The following is a 23,360-nucleotide window of genomic DNA, read 5'->3' on the forward strand; positions in this document are numbered from 1 at the left end:
CGATTATTCTTTCTTGTAGCTCTTGCCCTAGCTCATTTCATTAAGTAGTTGATGGCTACTATGATATGCTTTGCTTATGTTGAGTTATGGGACTTACATGCCTTATGAAGTTTGTTCCCCATTCTTCAAATGGTTAACAACCTGTGATTAGTGTCAACTCCAGTTTGTCTTTCCATATTGGCACTCTTGTCTATTGACATCCTACACAATGTTTTATGAATTGATCCATGCTTTTAATTATTGTGGGCCACCATAATTGGGCTTGCAATTTCACAATGTTGTATTACCATTGAAGTGTCCTCTAACTATTCTTTTGTGTGATCCTTGGAGCCTCATCTAGCATCTAATGCTTATATACATATCTCATCAAGAGTCCATTGTACCTTAAACAGTATAATCATCATGTGATTAGCCAATAGGATTGGACCTTGATGAGAAAGCATGTGAGTCTAGTCTCTTTCATTGGGTGTCCATGTGATCCATTTTAAAGAATATGCATGATATTTTTAGTCCAATATGGAGTTAGGTCTACCTTGAACAAGGTTGTCTCTTGTTGAACCTAGAATAAGTTGACATCAAGTAGATTATCCATTATAACTTGTTTTGTTGGCTCTTAGTTGTGATTTATGACATGTGGTCTACCATGTAATGTTGCTTTCCTTTATGCACAACCATTGAAAAGTCAAATTCAAGTAGAAGAAGTAGCCATTTAGCAATGTGTCTAATTGTGCACAATTTATTCACAAGATAAAGCAAGGCTTAGTAGTCTACAAAGATAGCGAAAAGACTGCAAAAAATAGTGTCAAAAGCTTCTTCATAGCATAAACCATCCCCAATACTTCCCTTTCCATCCCCAATATTTCCCTTTCCATTATTAGGTGTTTCATTTCAGTATCAATGAGCTATCTATTTGCAAAGCTCATATGGAGTTCGTGTTATGTTTAATAACTTGTCATAATATTGCTCTAATAAATATGGAATGTAACTAACCCATCCAAGGCTCATAAATTAGGTGTTATTATTATATCATTTTTTCAAGTTTCATATACTCTTTGGCATTGTGTCCAAAAAAAGGTATCATGTATGTCCTAGGAGGCACTAAAGTCCCTTTGAATTTTTGGTGGAAGATTAACAACAATCACCTTCAATTTTGAGAAATTAGTTGTGATATCATTTCTCAATACCACATACCCTATAATGCTTCCATGGTTTTTTCACAACTAGCACTTGAAGGGGGTTTAAGGAGAGACTATGTTGCCTACATCTATCTAAACTTGCCTCGGTTTGTCTAGGTGCTCTTCCAAGTTAGAGACACAAAGCTCCTCGACAATTTGAGAAACTTCCTTAGCATGTCTTTGAAGATGATACACATAAGACTTTGAAATGTGGCAAAAGCATTGGCTAAGCTAAAAGACATTTGCAAGTGAATACCCCCTAGTCTATGGTGACAAAGTTGTAATGGGCCTATCATCCATGTGGACTTACACTTGATTGTAGCCTAAGAATTTATCAAAGGAAGCTATACATCTCCTTAGCTCTGCCATGCATTTAAGTATGTGCTCTGCGTATGAGAGTGGATAATTATCCTTATACTAGCATTGAATTTTGTGTTCATAATACATGCTTGGATCTTCTAATTTTTCTTGAGTACCATAATCATCAGTGATGCCTAATTTGCATGCTCAACCTCATGGATTAACCTAGCTTTTAAGAGCTTGTACAACTCCTTTTTTACTACATGCATATACGTTAGGCTCTGCTCTACTCTTTTCATTTTTCCTCTCTCTCTCTCTCTCTCTCTCTCTCTCTCTCTCTCTCCAAATGATGCTTTTAAATTTCCAAAATCCACCACAAAGCACTACAAGGATATGGAGACATAGCGACGACGTTTTTCGGCGCAAAATAGCAACGGTGCTCAGACGAAAAAACGCAGGCCGAAACCCGAGCGCGTTATTTTGCATGCAACCCACCCACTGCAAGAACTAAGAAGCCTCATCTCTTCTGCTCTCGCACGAAGTCCAGAATTACAAGCTTGCGATCCATCGTGAGACCTATCTTTCATGAGCAGCAGAAAAACGGCCAATCTTCCCTTGATGAGTTAGAAGAGAATCGATTTACTAATGGAGCAGATGAATACAGATTGGCATGTACATGCTAGCAAGGTCGGAGTTTTACTCGATTTGATATGGTTAAAGTCCAAAATCACTAGAATTACTATCACTCGTGTTTAGTCAATGGTTCATCGGCCCTGAAAAGACGGGCAGGTGAGAGTCAACTCTAAACAACCACGCTGTGCATGTCTGTAACAAACAGACTGGCTCACAAACGAACTAATGATAAAAATCCATAAGCATCTGCATGCTATCAAGGTTGATACTGCAGAACAAGAGAAACATGTTTACTCGGCAGAAGAGATTTCCAACTGCAACACATCAAGGCCCTTTCAAAGACTGCATAACAGATATTGTAAGTTAGGATTATTATCCATCACCTCCAACGGTGTGCTGATTTGTATCTGCTACCTGTGTAAGAATCTCTCCTTGCAAGATCCGTCTCCTTCTACTGTCAATCATTGTACTGGTAGCCCTGCAAGCATCACCATCATGATCGTGAAGATCTCTGTAGTGGTATATTACTGCAGATGTATCTGTATACTTTTTAACTTCATCCCATGCAACAGCTGTGTGCAAGAACTGCTAAATGGCAAGAACTGTAAAATGCCATGTTCTGTTTTGAACTCTGCGGTTGGGTATACTGTCATACATACTAGCTGTCCAAAAAAGAAGCACTCCACATGGAGCTTTCATGCTGACTTGTATGCTCATCAGGTTCCCTTGACAAAATTGAGCAAATCTCAGTGTCTGGAGATAAATTTGGGGCTAAATCATACTCTAAGTTTAAGTCTTTGATAAGTATACTGTCCCCAATATCTAAACAAGACACATCCACAGCAATCTTTGGCATGTCCACATCATCATCACACATGTAAGCAAGGAAAGTCAAATTCCGGTTCAAAAAACCACCTGCAATAGACGAGTAAGGTGAGTGCCTCTCCTCCCTACCTACCTCCCTCCCAGCCTCATTAGTCCCGAAATAACTGAACTCAAAAATACTTAGGTATATATAACCACATGCAAAACAGGTGTCACGTGAAAGCTCACAGGAACAAGAAGAAAACTTCACAGGCAATGCTTAGGACTTTTCACATGAGAGGGGTAGAGATCGCATAGCTGGTATAGACACACAACTCCGATGCAGGTGCGATGGCTGTTGGATAAATCCATCTGCTATTTCGCACTAAGGTCTTGGTGACCTACATACTTGTGCATCTCTTGAATCATGACTCGTGCTAGTGTCAGCGCATCCTTTGATTATGCCTATTCACCCTTATTTATTCATACCATCTTCTAGGGAGAGGCTTCTCTATCTGACACCCTCTTGCACCACCTGCTTCCTCTACCTTGCTAATGACTGAGTTTGTCACACTAATAGCATTGACTGCCTCTATATTTTCAAGTTGCAAATGCATCACCTAATTTTCACCTGCAAGGCTTTCTATTCGTTATTCCTGAAGAGTACTCTACACTCCAAAAAGGTTAAGATGAGGAGAATGAATATCCATGTTGCAGGATAAGATTATGCTTCAAGCAACAATGTAATGGATAAGTCAAACTTGGATTGAAGAATATCAATACCAAGTTAGGGGTATAAGATGGAGCCAAACTGTTATACTGCTTTAAGTGACCTATCCAACGTGATAGGCTTAACAATGGGCATTTTGCTTATTCTCATAAACTATAGGGCATTTAATACGTCTTACCAATTTTGCAAAGTTAAGTTGGCAACCTTCGAAAGCTAAGCTGAAATAAATTACATCCATGCTACACCTAAACAAACATAGGGAGTACCACAGAGATTTTTCTTTCTTGGGAGTACCACTGAGATCTTTCTCTCTTTCTTTCTTTCTTTTCTTTTTCTCTTTTTCTCCTTTTGTGTGTGTTTTTTTTCCGGGTGTGATTTTTTGTGGGTTTTTTTTTGTTTTTTTTTTGTGTGTGTGTGTGTGTGTGTGTTGGGGTGGGGCGTACCTTGGGACTGAACTCAGTACTGCACGTTGAGGGTGAAAGAAATTGAAAAACTATTGCTCGTGTATATTGAAAAATGTATATGCCAAACTTATCAGGAACAGTAATTAGATACTTGATCACTAGTGGGGCGCATGTTTCTGCTTGGTCCAAGCACCTTGACACTGAGCTCAGCACTGAACATTGACGGTGAAAGAGCTTGAAAAACTATCACTCGTGTGTATTAAAAAAGGTCTACACCAAACTTATTGTGCACAATAATCAAACACTCCATCACTAATGAAGACTTGTATGCAATTTTATCGATCCAGCCAGACTCCCAAGCCAATAATCCTTTGTATGTGATAGATGGCCCTTAAGTTAGGGCCACAAGCCTATTTAAGCCATTAGGTGGAATGTCTACTATTGATGTTCTTGCCCATTGTGGGTCCACTGCAGCATGTCCTCATTTATTTATTACTATTTTCATCTCTTCCAAATGCATCCCCTTTCAAAGGAAAATCAAAAGTCACTTTTAGTGGAAATGCTATAATTATTCCTATTTTCATCTCTTTCAAATGTATCCTCTTTCAAAGGAAAATCAAATACAGATTTTACCCAAAAGAATTAAAAGAGAAAAGAAAGTCATTGAGTTGTAGCAATTCCTAATGTCATCGGTGTAATTCCATATGTGCATCACAAGAGTGTATCACGAGGCTATGAAATTTTCATACTTTGCTTAGCAATTTGATTGAGTTGTTAATCAAATGTGCAAGTTAGTTATTTCATAATGACAAATGAAAGACCCTGAGAAGTATATGAGTACCAAAGGCAAAAGTTGTGATGAGTTATCCTTAACAAGTACTAAGTCGTACTTGGTAACAAATTTTGGCCTAGATCATTTTATTAGCCATTAAGGTTGGTGGTGACATTAGCAACTAGGTATTACTTAATTTAATTAACGTGAATTAGGGACTAATAAATTCTCACGATCGTTTGGATGATGAATTGGCCTAGCTGTAACGTGCCCGCCTATCGACTGTCCAAGCACATTTTTAGCGGTCCATCGAGCGACGAGTCCAAGCAACGCCGCTCGGCACTCCCATGGAATGTCATGAGGTTTGTCGCCTAGGGTTTTTCGAGTCCACCTCGCAACAGAATATTTGCGGCCAAACCCACTAGAATCAACCTGAAACTTAAAGTCCCTGAAGGTCAAGGTCTTCTGACAGCATTCTAGTGTCGGTTTTGGACATCCTACTTTACACAGAGATGACCAAGCCAAAGCAGACCCATGCCGCACTTGATTCAAAGAGAATGGGAAATGAGAAGGATGCGGCACTCCACCTCTCTGCCCATAGGACATAGTCCCATTTCGATCCCCTAAAACGACATGAATCGGGGTTCTAACCTAACAATTTCTAAGCATCGATCGTCAGTAAAACCTTGTGAGAAACCTCCCAGTTCTTTGGGACCACCCTGCCGTAGGACAAACTCGTCCGGGGTTCTGTCCTCCCACTTCCCTCACTTGGTGTACTTTAGTTGTCTAATTAGCCCTATCACTTTTAGGTGTGACATGTAAAAAAAACAGCTTCTTTAATTAGCCTTTTAAAAGGACCGGATTCATTCACGTAATCTTATGGCACTGACACGAAAACAAATTCAACAAGTTCCTTGGAAGTACCTAATATTAGCAATTTATTAGAGATACAAATCTTGTTCAAAAGGGACAATATCCGCAATCTGTAGGATGCACTTTATTTCCACCAAGTTTCCACCTTGCACTACTAACAAGGGCCCCTCCAAAATCTATCCCAAGTCACGCTGATCGTTTGAGTAAGACCCGAAGGTAGGGAATTTCCAGCCAGAGCCCCCCCTGGCATCCAAGCGTTCTCCTACGTTCAAACCAATTTGCGAAGAGACCTCTCATGACGGGTTCGGTCCATGTTCCCATCACGGCTATTTAGAACCCCCTTAGCAAGGGTTGGCGGCCAGCTGGGGGTGGTTTGGCACGCCCTTCAAAAGTTTAGCCTGATTCATTATTCCCATTTCTTTTATGAGTTTGGGACTATAAAATCTTTTATAAGCAATGTTCCTAAACTTACAAGTACAATCAATGGTGCAGGCGAGTACTCGGGACATCTGCTAAGGTGGAGTCCCTCTCTTGACCCTAGCATTTGTCCTTCTTACCTTGGCGGTAATTTACCAATATCCTCCGAAGGATAGGAAATACCTTCATTCCGTCACCCCCTGTGTGAAGGGAACGAGCAATTATGCAATTGAATCTATATCTGATAGTTCACGGATAGTAGCTATCTTAGCTTGCTAGCCTTTAAATCCAATTTTTTATCTTGGAAGAAACGGACATGAAGTTATCAGGCCTAAGGCAAAAGTGAACCACTTCCCTCTGAAGGTTTATAGGGTCCTAATACCTGTTTTAGTATTGCAATGGCCTAGATATACTTAACCGTTATCATAGCAATTCAAGAACTTCATGTACTTCACTTACAAATTTCGTTATGCAAAGAAAAAAATGTACGATTTCCGCTTGATTGACGAATATGCATAAGTGTTTTAACAATCCATTTTTTAGTACCTTCAAGCATGCTAATGTTAGTGCATCATCTAAAGCATTACGAGCACAATCAATAAGGTCCTTGATTTTTTTGCGTGCATGAATGCAAAATCTTTCGTGCAATTTTACTCGTTCAAAACATGCCAAAGTGCGAGTAAACACAATTTCCAATATGATAAAACGATATAAACTAAATGGTGGTTAGTTATCATAGACTTTCACCAAATACCTTTCCCTTCCCAATGAAGTCGGCCTATGTCCTTAAGGCCTCCCATCAAGGTAGGATTTATGGGACGCACTTGATTACCAAGTGGCGCAGTTCCTTGACCTGCAGCTCCATCGATTGAAGCGGGATTCATGTTTGATTGGACCTTACTTCACTTGGGAGGCATCGTATGATTTGGCTTTAGCTTCGCGGCTACACACCCAGGTTACGAGAGAGACCGGCTCCTCGTGGAAGGAACTCATCTGCGAGGACCTTCTCCAAGGGGGGGGAGAAAGAAAGACGGCAAGCTCGGAGTTCTTCAAAGAGGGAAAAAAAACTATTTCCTTCTCTCTCTCTCTCTCTCTCTCTCTCTCTCTCTCTCTCTCTCTCTCTCTCTCTCTCTCTCTCTCTCTCTCTCTCTCTCTCTCTCTCCTCTTACCCTCCCTTCCTCTCTCTCTCTCTCAGTTTTTTTTCTTTCCAACGTGAAAAAAACTATTTCCTTCTCTCTCTCTCTCTCTCTCTCTCTCTCTCTCTCTCTCTCTCTCTCTCTCTCTCTCTCTCTCTCTCTCTCTCTCTCTCTCCTCTTACCCTCCCTTCCTCTCTCTCTCTCTCAGTTTTTTTTCTTTCCAACGTGAAGGGTCCCTCCTATCTCCCCACGCTTAAGCCCTTTTTATGGGGTCTTGGGGGGGGGGAGGGGATTTAGTAAGGTATGGGGTTTCTCCCCCCCCCCTCCTGCCACGACACACGGCAATCCCTCCTACCTCCTCTCGGTACGTGGCACTTCCCCTTGCCCCTCCAGGGCACGCGGCAGTCCCCTTGCCCCTTCCAGGCATCCGGCAGCCCCCCTACCTGCCACCTCCAGGGCACGCGGCAGTCCCCCTCCCCCCCGCCTCTTCTTTGCCACGCGGCACCCTCCCCTGTTGATATCACGACAGCCCGCCCTGGCCCATCAACCACGGCAGCTCCCTCCCCTCACGCCGTCCACCAGTCGGTGGCGTAACCAGGGGGGTTAATTCTTTTTTCAAAAAAAAAATCATTTAGGGGAGGGAGGTCATACGGCGGGAAGGAGGGGGGGAAATGTTACAACCTAGCCAAGATGACTACATGTAGGGCTCTTGTTGATGGTGGTTTGCAGTCAATCAGCTATTCACAACAAGGCAACAATAAATTTCAGCCAATTTTAGCAATTGAAATCTATCATTTCTCTCTCTCCAACTTCCTCTCTATTCTCTCAGTCAATTCACAACTTCTCTCAATAAATCTCAGCCAAATAGGAGGGTGCAATTGAAGAATTTTTGCTTCTAAACCCTAATTTACAACAAAAATTAGCGTTTACTAGCACCCTGGCAAGAGTGTTTAGAAATTGGAGGCTAGTACTTGGAATTCAGTAATTGAAATTTGAAGATTTCATAGAGTTTCAAGAGGTCAATTGGCAACATTAATTTTGGGGCAAAATTTGACATCAAAGGAGCAAATTAAAGGCCAATCCCCAAGCAAACCAAGCAGCAAATTGGTCTTAAGGCTTGTTCGTGCTATGGACAACCAAATGTGCTGAAGATTAAAGGAGATCCGGCAGTGTACTTCAACCTTTAGCAATACAAGTTAAAGAAATACAGCAAGGGGCGCCAAATTTGGTACCAACCAAGTGTCCAATGTTCAAGATTGATTGGTAACATTTGTATTTCCATTTATGTGAATTTTATTGCTTGCTGTAATTAGTGTTGGATCAGGTCATTACCACCTTATCGGAGAAGATAGGATGCTTTCAAAGTGTATGGACTGTTTAGTGGCTAATCTAATAAGCCTTCTATTTTCAAGTTTTTGGCTCTGCAAGTCTTACTTGACATGCACAAGCAGCATCTAATGGATGTGTCAGACCAGAAAATGTGTCACATGATCAACAATGAAGATAGTATCAATAGTAAAGTGCATCACAGCTGCACTATTTAGATGTGCAATCAGGTCTGCATAGTGACTGTGAATCCACACCTGGATCTCACTTATACATGCTCAATTTGTGCACATTCTTGTGTGCTTACTGTTCAGCTCACCATCTCCAAGGTTTTGTATAGTTCAGCCCTGAGCTCGAATTCCCCCTCATGATAGATACCTCAGCTAGAAATAGTCTATGTCAGAGTGGAAGTTAATCGACACAAGCCCTTAAACAGAGTTTGAGAATATATATACTGTTTTCTCTTCTCTGTGTACCCTAGAAGCAAAGTTCCACTTTAGTTTATGCATTGATGCTTAAAAATAAGCAGGTCCAGTGTGGTGACCAATGCACTAAACTGAAAGTACAATGAAGCTTGAAACTGTTAGAGCTGGACAGCTGGCCATTCCCTGGACAGGCAGGAGCAGCAAGAGCAGTCGGTGCAGATGGTGGCACGTCGGACAGGAGCAGGTTACACATGGTAGCAGGTCGGACAGGCTGGTCGGGCAACACTGCTATCAATCGTTTGCATTTCTATTGGCCCTGGTTTCAGCAGTCTTTCATAGTTGTTCTCACAGATTTCAAATTGTAGACCATGGAGACTACCCTCGAGGCTGACGGAGACTGACATCTTGGAGGTGGAGACATGCCCAAACATTCTCTTTGCACCCATGTATATTTCTGCATCCTTATACAACATTATTCAATGCAAATTTTCTGCATTTCACTGTCTCTTTCTCTTTTTCTTCTCTCTTTGTTCACTCTTTGTCTTGGTCATTCACTTCAGCATTGCTTCACTCTAACATGGTATCAGAGCATTGAAGGACTGACCTGGGGTAGACCCATCTAAAGAGGAGATTTCAATGCGAACACAAGGCTGTGTTTTTCAGCATTCAAGTGCAAGCAGGAGGGTTGCCCATCAAAACAAGGCTGAGGCGAGCGAAGGTGTGCCAAAAGGGAGAAGATTTGTCGAGGCTGCTGTTAGAGAAGGAAAAGGCTACGTTTTGGGCCTTCAAGTGCAGATTTTACCTTTTCATCGCCTCTGGCGGGTGAAGGAGCAGGATGAGTGGATAAGAGCCCTAGTAGGCTATATTCTCACAATCAAAGGGGGCTGCTTTTTGTGTTTTGTGCAAGCACTGTAGGTGAAGATGTCTTTTGAGGCCAAGACAGAGTTTCAGGCAATCATGGATTGGAAGATGCCCATCTTATCAGCTCTTCCTTCAAATCAAAAGCTTGATGGCAAGAATTACCGCATCTGGCGTGTGATGATGCTTGCCATTTTAGAGTCCTATGATTTCGCGGAGCTTGTTATGGAGGCTATTCATCATCCTTCCTCGCGAGACGAGTCCAAACTCTCTTCTAGTCATAAGGTGGAGTTGGCAAAGGCTCATGCACATTGAGATAAACTCAATGCTCGCATTCGCTCGGTTTTTTCTCTCATATGCTAAACTGTTCTCTCTTGTATTGAGCATTTGACGGTGGCCCAAGAGATATGACTGGAGCTTGATCAGATGTATAATTGAATGACCATCATGAAGGGAGTTTCTTTGAAAGTGCAAATGTAGACCATGAGTGTTAACAAGTCATCTTCTATGCGAGAGCATATTAACAAGCTAAGGTAGCTTTAGATGCAGGTTCAAAACGCAAGGAAGGTGATCACTTTTGAAGACATGACGATAACTCTTATTTCACAGTTACCACTCCATTTCAATGGTTTTTATTCCGCCTTGATTGCTACAAGGCGGTCTAAGACTCTTCGATGGAAAGAGTTGGTTCCTATGGTCTTGGACCAAGAGGAGGAATTGAAAGGAACCAATGCTTCTAAATCTGAGATCTTGGTTAGTCAATCCTCTAGAAGAAGGGAAAGGACCAAAAGAAAAAGGAGGAAAAATCTAAAAAGGACAAAGATAAGGAATCTACTTGTCACATCTGTGGCAAAACAAGTCACTAGAAGAAAGATTGCCCTGACAAGGAGAAGAAGAATAAATCTTCAAAGGATTCTGGAGCGGTGGCTGCTCCCTCATCAACTGCTTTCCTCCACTTGGAGGTGGTTAAGGATTTGCCTCTAATGACTTTTGATGCTATGTTGACGGCCCCATATACTCGTGAGTGGATTGTTGACAGTGGTGCCTCACGGCAAATGACTCCTTTCGCAGGTGTTACTCATTTGCGGCCTTCGCATGGCCAGATTCTCATTGGTGACAGTTTGTCTATTCTTATACAGGGATGGGGAGACATGCATCTTATTTGAGATGGACAAGGTGGTGCTTGTACCTAAGAGGTGCTTTATGTGTCGGCCTTGGGGTATCATCGCCTTTCGATGCACAAGATTTATGCCCTCAGTCTTTTGGTCGAATTTGATAAGGATTTTTTTCGGATTCTTGATCGTGGATCGAGACAGGTTCTTTCTTCGGGTTATGAGGAGAATGGAGTCTACAAGTTGCGGTAATCTTCTACCTTGACTTCTCTTCTTCTTACCTCCCAAACTCAGTTCGAGCTTTTGCATGCTCAGGTTGGCCACCTCAATTATGATTACCTTCGAAAGGCATCCAAGGGACAACTTGTTCGAGGTTTGCCGGATTTTGTGGTGAGCCAGTAGCCTTGTATATCCTACATCCATGGGAAGCTGACTCATGATGTTGTTCCCAACAAGGCTTTGAGACGGTCTTCACCACCCCTTGTTTCTAATGAGCTTGCTTATTTTTGTGCAGATCAAGGTATTCACCAGGAGCTTGCCAATACAAACACCCCTCATGAGAGCCATACCATGATAGAGAATCGTCAGACACCTCAGTGTCTATGGATTGAGGTTGTGACTACTGCAGTTCACATCCTTAATCTTTCCCCCACTTCCATTATTGTTTGTATGACTCCATATGAGGCGTACTTTGGGTCTAAGCCAGATGTTTCTTATTTCAATATTTTTAGATGTGATACCTATGTTCACATCCCGAATTATGTTGATCTTTGTGGGTCAACATCCACTATCGCCTTACACGGCACGCTGTACTTCTTTTTGATAGCTGGATGATCATTCTAGATACATATGGGTCTACTTCCTCAAGCACAAGTCAAATGCTTTCACATATTTTTCTGCTTGGGTGTTACTGGTTCATAACTAGACTAGATGTCGTGTTGGTTGCATGAGGAGTGATAGCGGTGGTGAGTTTATTTCCCACGAATTTTCTGAGTTTCTACAGCAACATGGCATCTCCTCTACCAACTCCCCCTCTCAAAATGGAGTCGTAGATCATAGAAACCAAACAATCATGAAAATGGCACGCTCTATGCTGTGCATAGCAAAGCTCCCTCAAAGCCTTTGGGTCGAGGCTATTAATACTACGGTGTATATCCTCAAATGGTGCCTGATTGTGGCTCTTTCTCAAAAGACCCCATATGAGACATTCTTTGGCTCTCGGCCTGTTATTTTCCACTTTAAAGTCTTCGGGTGTCGTGTCTAGACACATACGCCTGATGATAAGATAGGAAAGCTCACTCCCCAAGCTGATCTCCTTATTTTTGTCAGATATTCCTCTAAAGCGAAAGCCTATCATTTGTTCGATCATAGAACAAATAAGGTGATCGTCATTTTTTACGAGAGAAATATCGTGCAGTCCTCTGTACCGGATTCCAATCCAATTCCTCCTTCCACATCATTGGAGATCATGCCTACTAAGCATGGTCTACTTCTCGCTCCCGACATTCTTGCAAATTCTTCAGCTCCTAAGCCCCCTCCGCGAGACCCATTACCTCGCTGGTACCAACAAACCATGCAGGATTCAAGGATCTTACCACTAGATTCCACTCCAAAGGGACCTAGAAGATCTGCTCGGCTTGCTCCTCAGGCATCATTTGCATCTTGTTTACAACTGATTACATAGTGCATTCTGAGCTGGATATATGGCAAGAGGCTCTTCAACACCCTCAATGGCGAGAGGCCATGGAGAATGAGCTAGAGAGCATTGATTGAAATGAGACTTGGACATTGGTGGATTGTCCGAGCCACAAGAAAGTCATTGAGACAAAGTGGATTTTTAGGACCAAGCTAAAAGTTGATGGGACTTTAGAAAAGTACAAGGCTCGCCTTGTTGTGCAAGGGTTTCGACAGAAGTATGGCATTGATTATGAAGAGACCTTTGCCTCTACTGCACACTTCATATCTTTTTGGTTGCTTCTCGCACTAGTAGCCGCTCACCACGATTGGCTGATACATCAATTGGATATCAAGAGTGCCTTCCTGAATGGTTTTCTCGAGGAGGAAGTCTATGTGGAGCAACCACCCAACTTTCCTTCTAAGAACCCGCGGGATAAGGTATTCCGCTTGCAAAAAGCTCTTTATGGACTGAAGCAAGCACCGCGATCTTAGTTTCATAGGATGGATGAATTCTTACAGACTCACAGATATCATTCTACCCCTTATGACCCGAACTTATATGTTTGATCTACTGCAGAGGGGATCAGCTCTATCCTACTGTACGTTGATGACTTACTCATCACACGCTCAAATTTTGCTACCATTGCAAAAATTAAGGCAAAGCTTAGTGCTACCTTTGAGATAACAGACCTTGGTTTGTTGTCTTATTTCCTGGGGATGGAGGTAGTTCGATCTAGGAGCTGTATTTTTGTATCACAGTATAAGTACACACTTCAACTTATGGAACAATACACTACAGATCCGACACAGCCAATGGCCACGCCTCTTGATCATAGTAACAAGGGACGCCCGTCCCGAGTCCCCCAAGACGCCGGAATGCCGTCCTGAAACGGGACGCCTCTGCAGGACACGGAGGTGAAATGGGGAACGTCCCCGTTTAGATTCGTCACAAGGGGATGGCTGTCCCCACATCCCCGAGATGTTTTACCTATCAGGGACGGGACTGTCGGAAGACGGACAATCACCATTCTCCGCTTCTCGCGCAACTCTTGCTTGCCTGACTCGCGCATCTCCCGCTCTGACACATGCTCCTTTGACACCTGCTCCAGCTTCCCCCACAGCTCGCAGCGCCTTACCTGCTCCAGCTTCCAACTCCTACTCCCCCCGCAGCCCGCCTTATTGCCCGCCGTGCAACCCGCCGCCCTTCTTTGTCTTCTTATTCTTTCTCTCTTGTCTCCTCCTGGATCTCCTCTTCTTCATTATCATCATCATCATCTTCTCTTCCTTCTTGCTCCTTACAATTTGGGCTCCTAGCCTCTCTACATCGCACACCTGCGTCTCGCAGTAAGCAACTGAGCAACCAACATGGCTTCTTCACGCCGGCTCGTCGGGTTGGAGGGAGAGGCAGACGCTCCGACACATGGTCGTGGTGGGATGAGGTAAATATTGAACGCCCATCAAGTGGAGGCGGATCACGCCCTTGGTCATGTAAGCTATGTCCATACCGGCGTACGAGTGGCACAAATAAAGTAAGGGTCCATTTATTGCATGAGCCAAGATTGGAAGTGAAATTTTGTCCCAATGTCACGCTTAAGAAGAAAAGGGAGCTTCTAGATCGTGTGACTGGACAAGTGGCTCATTTCTTCTACCACGACCATATTGCCTTTCATACAGTCAAGTTTTGAGTCTTGACAAATTGATATGCTTGAATCTTGACTATTTACATTTTTTCCCCCTTAAATAATATAATTTTTAAATTTATAACTTGGTTATAACTTATATAATATAAACTTATAACTTGTTCTAAAATCATGTCATCATGATAATTATTGTGTTTATTATTTTCTGTCCCTTGGTCGGAGTACTTTAAAGCCATGTTGAAAAGGTTGGAGAATATGGGCCTAACTATGTACCCCCTCTTCTGAGACTTTATGCACTACCTTGCTCGATAAGAAAAAGCGTGTTGTGGAGCAAGTTGCAACAAACATAAAGAGAGATTGGGAGAAAAATGGTGTCACGCTTATCGTTGATGGGTGGAGTGGCACGAGAAAGAGATCTATCCATGGCATTGTAGCTTATTCTCAAGGGGAGATGTATTTTATGTCATCCCATAATGCTTAGGGATTGGGAAGTCCACACATCAGCTTGCAACAGAGTGGATCTCTGCCATTGAGATTGTTGGGCCACATTTGGTGGTTGGTTTTGTGGCTGATTGTAAACGCCCCGAACAACGTAGTATGCTTAACAATTATGATATTCGCTTGTTTTCGAGATTTAATATAAAAGAGAATGAACACTTAAAGCTAAAAATGAAAATTACTCACAAAATTACAGCCATGAAAATGTAAAAGTAATGGAGACAAGATTGAGGGTTGAAGATGGGCAACCCCTCCCCCCCCCCCCCCCCCCGAAGGAATGTATTTCTGCTCAACCCAAGTCCCTTAGGGAAGAGCTCAGTTACAATCAACCTGAGAGTGAGGAGAAGTAATTCTCACTCTCACAAGATCATGCAAAGATGTACAAACACACATGCATTATCTATTATGCAATGATAAGAACTGATTTCTTTACAATATGAGAGAAGAAAGAGGGGAAATCAGCCTTTCTTCATCGTTGATCAGCAGTACATGGATAGGGCTTGCTTCTTGTTGCTAAAATGAAAGAAAGAGCTCGAGAAGGAGGTGCTGTAATGAATTTACAGGCTTGCTGTCCTGTAAAACAGCAGTGATAGAAGAGGGAATATGGAGGAATTTGATAATGGAGAAGTGGGGGATGATGATGGGGATGGATGGGGCCAGTTTCTGGCTATCTGTGGGTGCTGTACATGAGTTTACAGCAAAGAAAAATGATCCTGAATGAAGAAAAACGAGCTTTTATTTATAGGAGAGGGAAGAGCTAGTACAAAAGGGGAAAGTGGAGTAGCACAAGACAAGTGTCCAGCCACATGTCATGAGATGTGACAAGTGGTGGGACACTTGGAAACTTGTGTGACAAGTGTCTTGACACTTGTCTCTTCTCTATAGCCTTCCTTTTAAGCCTGAGTACTGTTAAGAATAGAAACAACCAAATTTAGTAAGCACCGTCAGAGTACAGAATTTACTATTTTTAGAATGACATCCCTATTTTTTAGGACTAGCACTTTTAGGCTAATTCGAGGCTCCTAAAATTTAGGGACCCCCCTCAATATGGGCGTCATATGAAAGCTTTTTCCGTGTACATCGCAAAAACGGTATCAGAATTTTCATGTGACTTTCCTATACAAAGAAATGTGCATTTCAAGCTTTCAGCCCACACATGCACATTGTACAAGCATTTCATGATCATGCCATCTTGTTGATTGTAACTGTCTGTTCTGGCGGATCTAGCCCACACTTCAAGGCATCAATCCTTTCTATGTGCGAGTCTAACCCTGATATGCGTGAGTTCTAGTCACAGGCGCCCAATCGGGCCATATAGGTGGAAGTGTGAACTATCTTTTCTCTAACCCACCGCGTGGGTCCACCATAACCTGTGACCACTCATCAGTGGCCAGCTCCAATGCACTTTTTTTTATATCTAATTAGTGCAAAGGAAACAAATTTAATAAATCATTATATAGACAAATTAAGGAAAAAGAATACAAATTCTGTTTCTATAGAGTTGTGACAGCCCTCTGGCTTTTATTCAGCTGTCCTCAGCTGAAAAGCTTCTTAATATAGCTGAAGAATGTCTGGGTAATCCTTCATGAATTTTTCATCTACCCACTGTGCATCTGTTATGGGTAGATTTTTGAATTTTAATAAGAATTTTCGTGTCACAAGGCCACTTCTCGTGGTTCGATCCTTGTGAAACAAAATCTGTTCAGGTTCCAAGAGTTGCTTTGTTTCTTCAACTTCTGGGGGATCTTTAATAATGGGTTCCTTTGGTTCTGGTCCTATGTATGGTTTTAGCAAACTTACATGAAAAGCACTGTGTATTTTCCAATGAGCAGGAAGCTCAAGTCGATAAGAAACTTCATTTATTTTCTCAATCACTTTGAAGGGTCCAAAGTATCTATTGGAGAGCTTTGGAAAAGATGAATTTTGACCGGAACCTTGTTTGAGCCTATTTTTATCAAACTTTAGCAAGACATATTGACCTTTTTCAAAAGCCAAAGGTCTTCTTCGTTTATCTGCTTGCTTCTTTTGTCGCTCTTGGGCAACTTTGATAGTGGCTCGAACTTGATCCATTGCTGTTTTTAAATCTGAAGCAAACTCATCAGCAGCAAAAATCTTATCTTTAGTGCGAATAATTAGAGGAGGAATCACTCTACCCTGTACTATTTCATTTGGAGCTTTCCCTGTGGATGAGTGCACTGTATTGTTGTAAGCAAACTCCAATAATGGAAGATATTTCTCCCATTGTGACTTATGTTCACTAACATAAGCTTTCAACATATCCAAAAGAGTGAGATTTATCACCTCTGTTTGGCCGTCAGTTTGAGGATGAAAAGCTGAGGAGAACTTTAAAGCGGTTCCCAAATTCTCAAATAAAGCACGCCAAAAGTTACTTGTGAATTTGGAGTCTCTATCTGAAATGATCTCAGAAGGCATACCATGTAATCTGAAGATATGTTGAATGAAAAGTCTTGCAGCTTGTGCGGATTTCAATGTTTTATGACATGCAATAAAATGTGATTGCTTGCTGAATCGATCAATTATGACCCAAATCATATCATGACCTTGAGGTGTTCTTGGAATACCTGAGATGAAATCCATTGTGATAGATTCCCATGGATCTTTGGGCACTCGAAGAGGTTACAACAATCCTGGAGTCTTCTGCCTGGTAAATGGTAAAAAGAGTAAAATTTTTCATGCATAAAATAAATTACCTTGGGCATGTCATCTATTCTGAAGGGATTCAGATGGATCCTGAAAAGATCAAGATAATCCAAGAATGGCCTCATCTTCATGATGTACATGAGGTGCGATCGTTTCTTGGCTTATGCTCTTATTACCGCCGCTTCATCAAGCATTTTGCACATATGGCTTCTCCACTTCATGACCTTACAAAGAAGAAGACCTCTTTTCAATGGAAGGAAAAAGAGAAGGCAGCCTTCACAAGGCTGAAAACAACTCTTACTTCTGGACTTGTTCTTATCATTCCAGATTTGGTAAAACCATTTGTGATGGAAGCAGATGCTTGCGGTATTGTATTGGTGCAGTGCTAAATCAAGAAGGCCATGCCATAGCCTTTGAAAGCCGCCATCTAAATGATGTGGAGAAAAGGTATGACATTTATGAAAAGGAGCTCTTAGCAGTGGTTCATGCTTTGAAGATATGGAAACATTATCTTTTAGGGAATGAATTCCTTATTAAAACTGATCATCAGAGCTTGAAGTATTTCAGGACTCAAAAGCATTTGCAAGAGAAACATGCAAGATGGGAAAATTTCTTGTCTATGTTTCACTTTCAAATTATGTACACTCTAGGGAAACAAAATGTAGTTGCTGATGCACTTTCTAGAGTGCCTCGCATTGCAACTATTACAGTGGCTCATCATGAAGATTTTCAAACGATGAAGAATACTTATGATGAAAATACTGATTTTGCAGCAACTTGGTCAAATTTACAGCAAGGAGGTTCTCATCCAGATTATTTCATCAAAGATGGTTACCTTCTCATGAACAATCACCTTTGTGTCACTCTTTCTGTTCGACAAAAGGTGCTTAAAGAAAGTCATGAACCCCCTTATGCAGGGCATAGAGGGAGGGCAGCCACTCTAAGTGCAATTGAGCGCTACTTTTATTGGCCAACATTACGAAGAGATACACATAACTTCATTGAGGCTTGAAGTAATTGTAGAACAATCTCCAAGTGCTGATGATGCTCCTCTTCATCCTTACGTTAATTCAAAAGGAACCACCAAGAATTCATAAAGACTGTATGAAGTGCGGAAAGCAGTTTTGTGTACATCTTCTGGTATTACCCTAATTTGATGATAACCACTCTTTAGATCAATGCGGCTGAAAACCTTTGAGCCTCCTAGACGATCCAAAATGTCGCCAATTCTGGGAATAGGAAACCGATTCTTCACAGTGATTTTGTTGAGGACTCGATAATCAATGCACATCCTGAATGTGCCATCTTTCTTTTGAACAAGAAGAACCGGTGAACAAAATGGTGAGCTAATTGGCCTAATTAGCCCACAATCGAGTAGGTCTTCGACTTGCTTTCTGATTTCTTCTTGTTGAGGACGGCTCACACGGTATGGTGCTATATTAGGAGGAGAACTGCCCGGAATAATGTCAATATGATGGTCTTCTGGCCTTTCTGGGAAAAGCTAATAAGGAAGATCTTCCGAAAAACAATCTTTATACTTTTCCAAGAGCTGAAGTCGCTCTTGGTTTTCAGCATTCATATTATCTTTTACATCAGTGACATAAAGCAAACAACATTGAACACGATCCTTAATTGCTCTAGAGACTTGCATATGGCTTACCATAGGTATGGTGTCTCCAGAAACTCCAGCTTGGATCTCGTACTTTTTGCCTTTGTTGGTGAGTTCTACCTTCTTTTTCTAAGAGGAGATGGTTGAATCTACTCTATGATTCCGGGGCATGCCAAGAATCACATCGCAACCATCAAGGTCTCCGATACAGAAGGTATCTTCGTCGCTGTAGCCTTGAATTTGAAACTTGAGCTTGCCAATGTAGGGTGTCACAGTCTTCACTGTGTCACCTTCATCGGCATTTAAAGCTTGGCGAACTTCTGCCGGAGTGTCCAACTCTTCATTCTTTAATCCAAGCTCTTTAGCTAATTGCAAGGAAATGACATTTTCATTTGCCCCAAGATCTATCAAGAATAGTGGTTGCTTACCTTGCAACTGTCCCCAAGCTTTTAATAATTTGCGCATCTCTGGAGTGTGAGTTGTGTTTGCAACTACATCACTGATAGCATTGATTTTCACTGGCGACTTAGGCTTGTTGTCAGAAACCTTGCTTTGTCCTTTGTTTGGACATTGCTTCGCTATGTGGCCTGTTTGTCCACATTTAAAGCACTTCCCTTCTTTCATGAAGCGCTGCTTTTCTTCTTCGGAAAGTTGCTTTGCTTGTGGGTATAGATTGGAGCGAAATTGAGGAGCATTAGGAGGTGCATAGGGCTTCATCTTCTTTTGATTTAATGGCTGCTTTTGCTGCTATTTTTGTCCTTCATTTGGGGCTGAATACTCCTCATCATCAGCTACTCTCTTCTTATCATTCTTTTGGAATGATTTGTTGCCATTGTGCTCCATTTCCCATGTCTCAGCATGGTCAATGAGTTCCCTGAGACTAGAACAATGATAATGATTAAGAGCGGTACGAAGTTTAAAATGCAAACCTCCTTGAAACTTCCTAAGCTTTTCCGAACTACTGATCTTCTTGAAATGTTGGACTTTCAAAAGTAGCTCCCAAAATCTCTTGGTATAGTCACCAAGTGACTCATTTTTCCTTTGCCAAAGCCGATCCCATTCCATTTTTACATCTCTTTTGAAATGAATAGGAAGAAATTGGCTTTGTATCATGAGAACAAAGGACCGCCATGATTTTGGGGCAGCATGATCATATTCCAACCCCGTCCACCAAGTATGGGCTAAGTCGGTCAAATGTAAAGCTGCAAACTTAATCTTTTCTTTTTCTTTATACTTGTCACGACTATACAAAATTTGAAATTGACGAATAAACTTCAAAAGAAGATCAGGATTTCGAGAACCATCATATATACTGAACTTGAGCTTCTTTTCAAGTTGAGATAGTGACTTAGTCTTCTTCTTCTTCTTATGCCTTCGTCCATGCCCGGATCTTGAGGTTGAAGATGATGAAGTGCTTGATGGGGATGAAGATGGAGACGAGGGTGAAGAATGTCGACGCCTTTGACGATGATGAGGTCTTCCACGAGAAGGGTGTGACTCTTTGTCACTAGAAGAGAGTCCATCAGAGTAGGCGCCAGATGACTTTGAAAAAGAGGATGAGCTTCGACACGATCTCTTTCTTCATCTTGAAGTAGAATAGGACTGCCTCTTAGAAGTAGTTGGACTTCTTGATCGGCTCCTTTCATTGGTATGGCTTTGTCTCCTTGAAGCAGATGGACTTCTTTCCTTGAATTCTTTGGGATTCTCAACTTTTTCTAGTTTGAGAAGTTGCTCACGAATTTGCTGATTCTCCTCTCTAAGACTCTGAATGGCTTGCAGGATAGCACTCAACTGATCCATTGAGACTCTAAGAAAAATATGCTCAAGCACTCGATGCAAGGGCTGAAAACAAACAAACTTATAATTGTAAGCACTACCAGTGTTGGGGTGAGGACCGAGCCAAAGCTCTGATACCACTATAAACGCCCCGAACAACGTAGTATGCTTAACAATTATGATATTCGCTTGTTTTCGAGATTTAATATAAAAGAGAATGAACACTTAAAGCTGAAAATGAAAATTACTCACAAAAACAGCCATGAAAATGTAAAAGTAATGGAGACAAGATTGAGGGTTGAAGATGGGCAACCCCCCCCCTTCCCCCGAAGGAATGTATTTCTGCTCAACCCAAGTCCCTTAGGGAAGAGCTCAGTTACAATCAACCTGAGAGTGAGGAGAAGTAATTCTCACTCTCACAAGATCATGCAAAGATGTACAAACACACATGCATTATCTATTATGCAATGATAAGAATTGATTTCTTTACAGTATGAGAGAAAAAAGAGGGAAAATCAGCCTTTCTTCATCGTTGATCAGCAGTACATGGATAGGGCATATATGGAGGAATTTGATAATGGAGAAGTGGGGGATGATGATGGGGATGGATGGGGCCAGTTTCTAGCTATCTGTGGGTGCCGTACATGAGTTTACAGCAAAGAAAAATGATCCTGAATGAAGAAAAACGAGCTTTTATTTATAGGAGAGGGAAGAGCTAGTACAAAAGGGGAAAGTGGAGTAGCACAAGACAAGTGTCCAGCCACATGTCATGAGATGTGACAAGTGGTGGGACACTTGGAAACTTGTGTGACAAGTGTCTTGACACTTGTCTCTTCTCTATGGCCTTCCTTTTTGGGCTGAGTACTGTCAAGAATAGAAACAACCAAATTTAGTAAGCACAGTCAAAGTACAGAATTTACTATTTTTAGAATGACATCCCTATTTTTTAGGACTAGCACTTTTAGGCTAATTCGAGGCTCCTAAAATTTAGGAACCTCCTAAAATTTAGGGACCCCCTCCCCCCCAGTATGGGTGTCATATGAAAGCTTTTTCCGTGTACATCGCAAAAACGGTATCAGAACCTTCATGTGACTTTCCTATACAAAGAAATGTGCATTTCAAGCTTTCAGCCCACACATGCACATTGTACAAGCATTTCATGATCATGCCATCTTATTGATTGTAACTGTCTGTTCTGGCAGATCTAGCCCACACTTCAAGGCATCAATCCTTTCTGTGTGCGAGTCTAACCCTGATATGCGTGAGTTCTGGTCACAGGCGCCCAATCAGGCCATATAGGTGGAAGTGTCAACTATCTTTTCTCTAACCCACCGCGTGGGTCCACCATAACCTGTGACCACTCATCAGTGGCCAACTCCAATGCACTTTTCTTTATATCTAATTAGTGCAAAGGAAACAAATTTAATAAATCATTATATAGACAAATTAAGGAAAAAGGATACAAATTTTGTTTCTATAGAGTTGTGACACTGATGGTGAGCCCACAAATAGGACAGCAAGTGCCATTGTTCAAGGAGTGTATAAGCATGCCACATTTTTTTATTGCATGGCACATTGCTTGAATAACCTTTTGAAGGATATTGGTAAGTTATCACGGGTCCATCCTGTGATACAAGATGCAAATCAAATGGTTACTTTTATTTTAAATCACCAATACCTTCGCTATAAGTTTACAAAAATGTCAAAAAAGATGTTGAAGTATTCAGACACAAAGTTTGCCTACAACTTTTTGATATTGGGACACCTTAGAGAATGTGTGCGTACAGTGACAGTTGTTTGTTAGTGATGAGTTTAGTACTTCTTCATTGGCACTCACTCCTATGGGCATAACATGCAGAGAAAATGCAGAGAGCAATGAATTTTGCAATAATGTAAAAAATTTTGATGCAATGATTGTGCCTATTGTACAATTGTTAAGACTCATTGATGGTATGCAGCCATGTATTGGCAAAGTATACAAGGCAATGGAAAGGATGATTGAAAAGTTAAAACATGTAGTGCCTAATACTGAGCAATATGAGAAGATACATGATTTGTGTATTGAGAGGTGGAATGCCTATAGCTCACCTCTACATTCAGCTGCATTTATTTTGGACCCTGAGTTTCAAGGTAAGGATCAAAAAAAGGATGCTAAGGTCAATCTCTGTTGGAGGCAAATTCTTGTGCGCATGGTGCTTGATGTTGACACTAGGTGCAAAATTAGCGATCAGCTTGCTCTCTATAGGAGAGCAAAAAACTCTTATGGCTGTGGAATGCTCTACATGACCGATGCAAGGTTGGGGCACCTTTGTGGTGAGAGGATTTTGGATCAGATGGGCCAGAGTTACAGAAGTTGGCTATTCGTATCTTAAGTCAAGCAATAAGCTCCTCTTGCTTGTTAGCAGTCATGTTTGTCATGCCTTGTCATCTCCTGCCTGTGAGCCTCAGTCTGAGTCAGACGAGGACATTAGGAGCTCTGACTTGTCTATCACTTGTATTGACGGAGGATGTAGCTCATTCTAGAGCACTCAGAT

At 41.7% G+C, this 23,360-nt stretch overlaps 1 protein-coding gene across 1 annotated transcript in view; it reads right to left on the reverse strand.

The window, feature by feature from the left end:
- Positions 1 to 1,979: 1,979 nt before the first annotated feature.
- LOC148032344 (uncharacterized) overlaps positions 1,980 to 23,360 on the reverse strand; it is a 33,323-nt gene continuing 11,942 nt past the window's right edge. The window contains exon 3 of the mRNA XM_087682975.1: positions 1,980 to 3,023. Coding sequence (XP_087539101.1) covers positions 2,767 to 3,023 — 257 coding nt within the window. The 3' untranslated portion in view covers positions 1,980 to 2,766. The remainder of the gene's footprint in view (positions 3,024 to 23,360) is intronic.

The sequence above is a fragment of the Lygodium microphyllum genome, chromosome 8 (genome assembly GCF_053477565.2).
Source record: "Lygodium microphyllum isolate KBCC chromosome 8, Lygodium_microphyllum_v1.1.10, whole genome shotgun sequence".
Taxonomy (NCBI): Eukaryota; Viridiplantae; Streptophyta; class Polypodiopsida; order Schizaeales; family Lygodiaceae; genus Lygodium; species Lygodium microphyllum.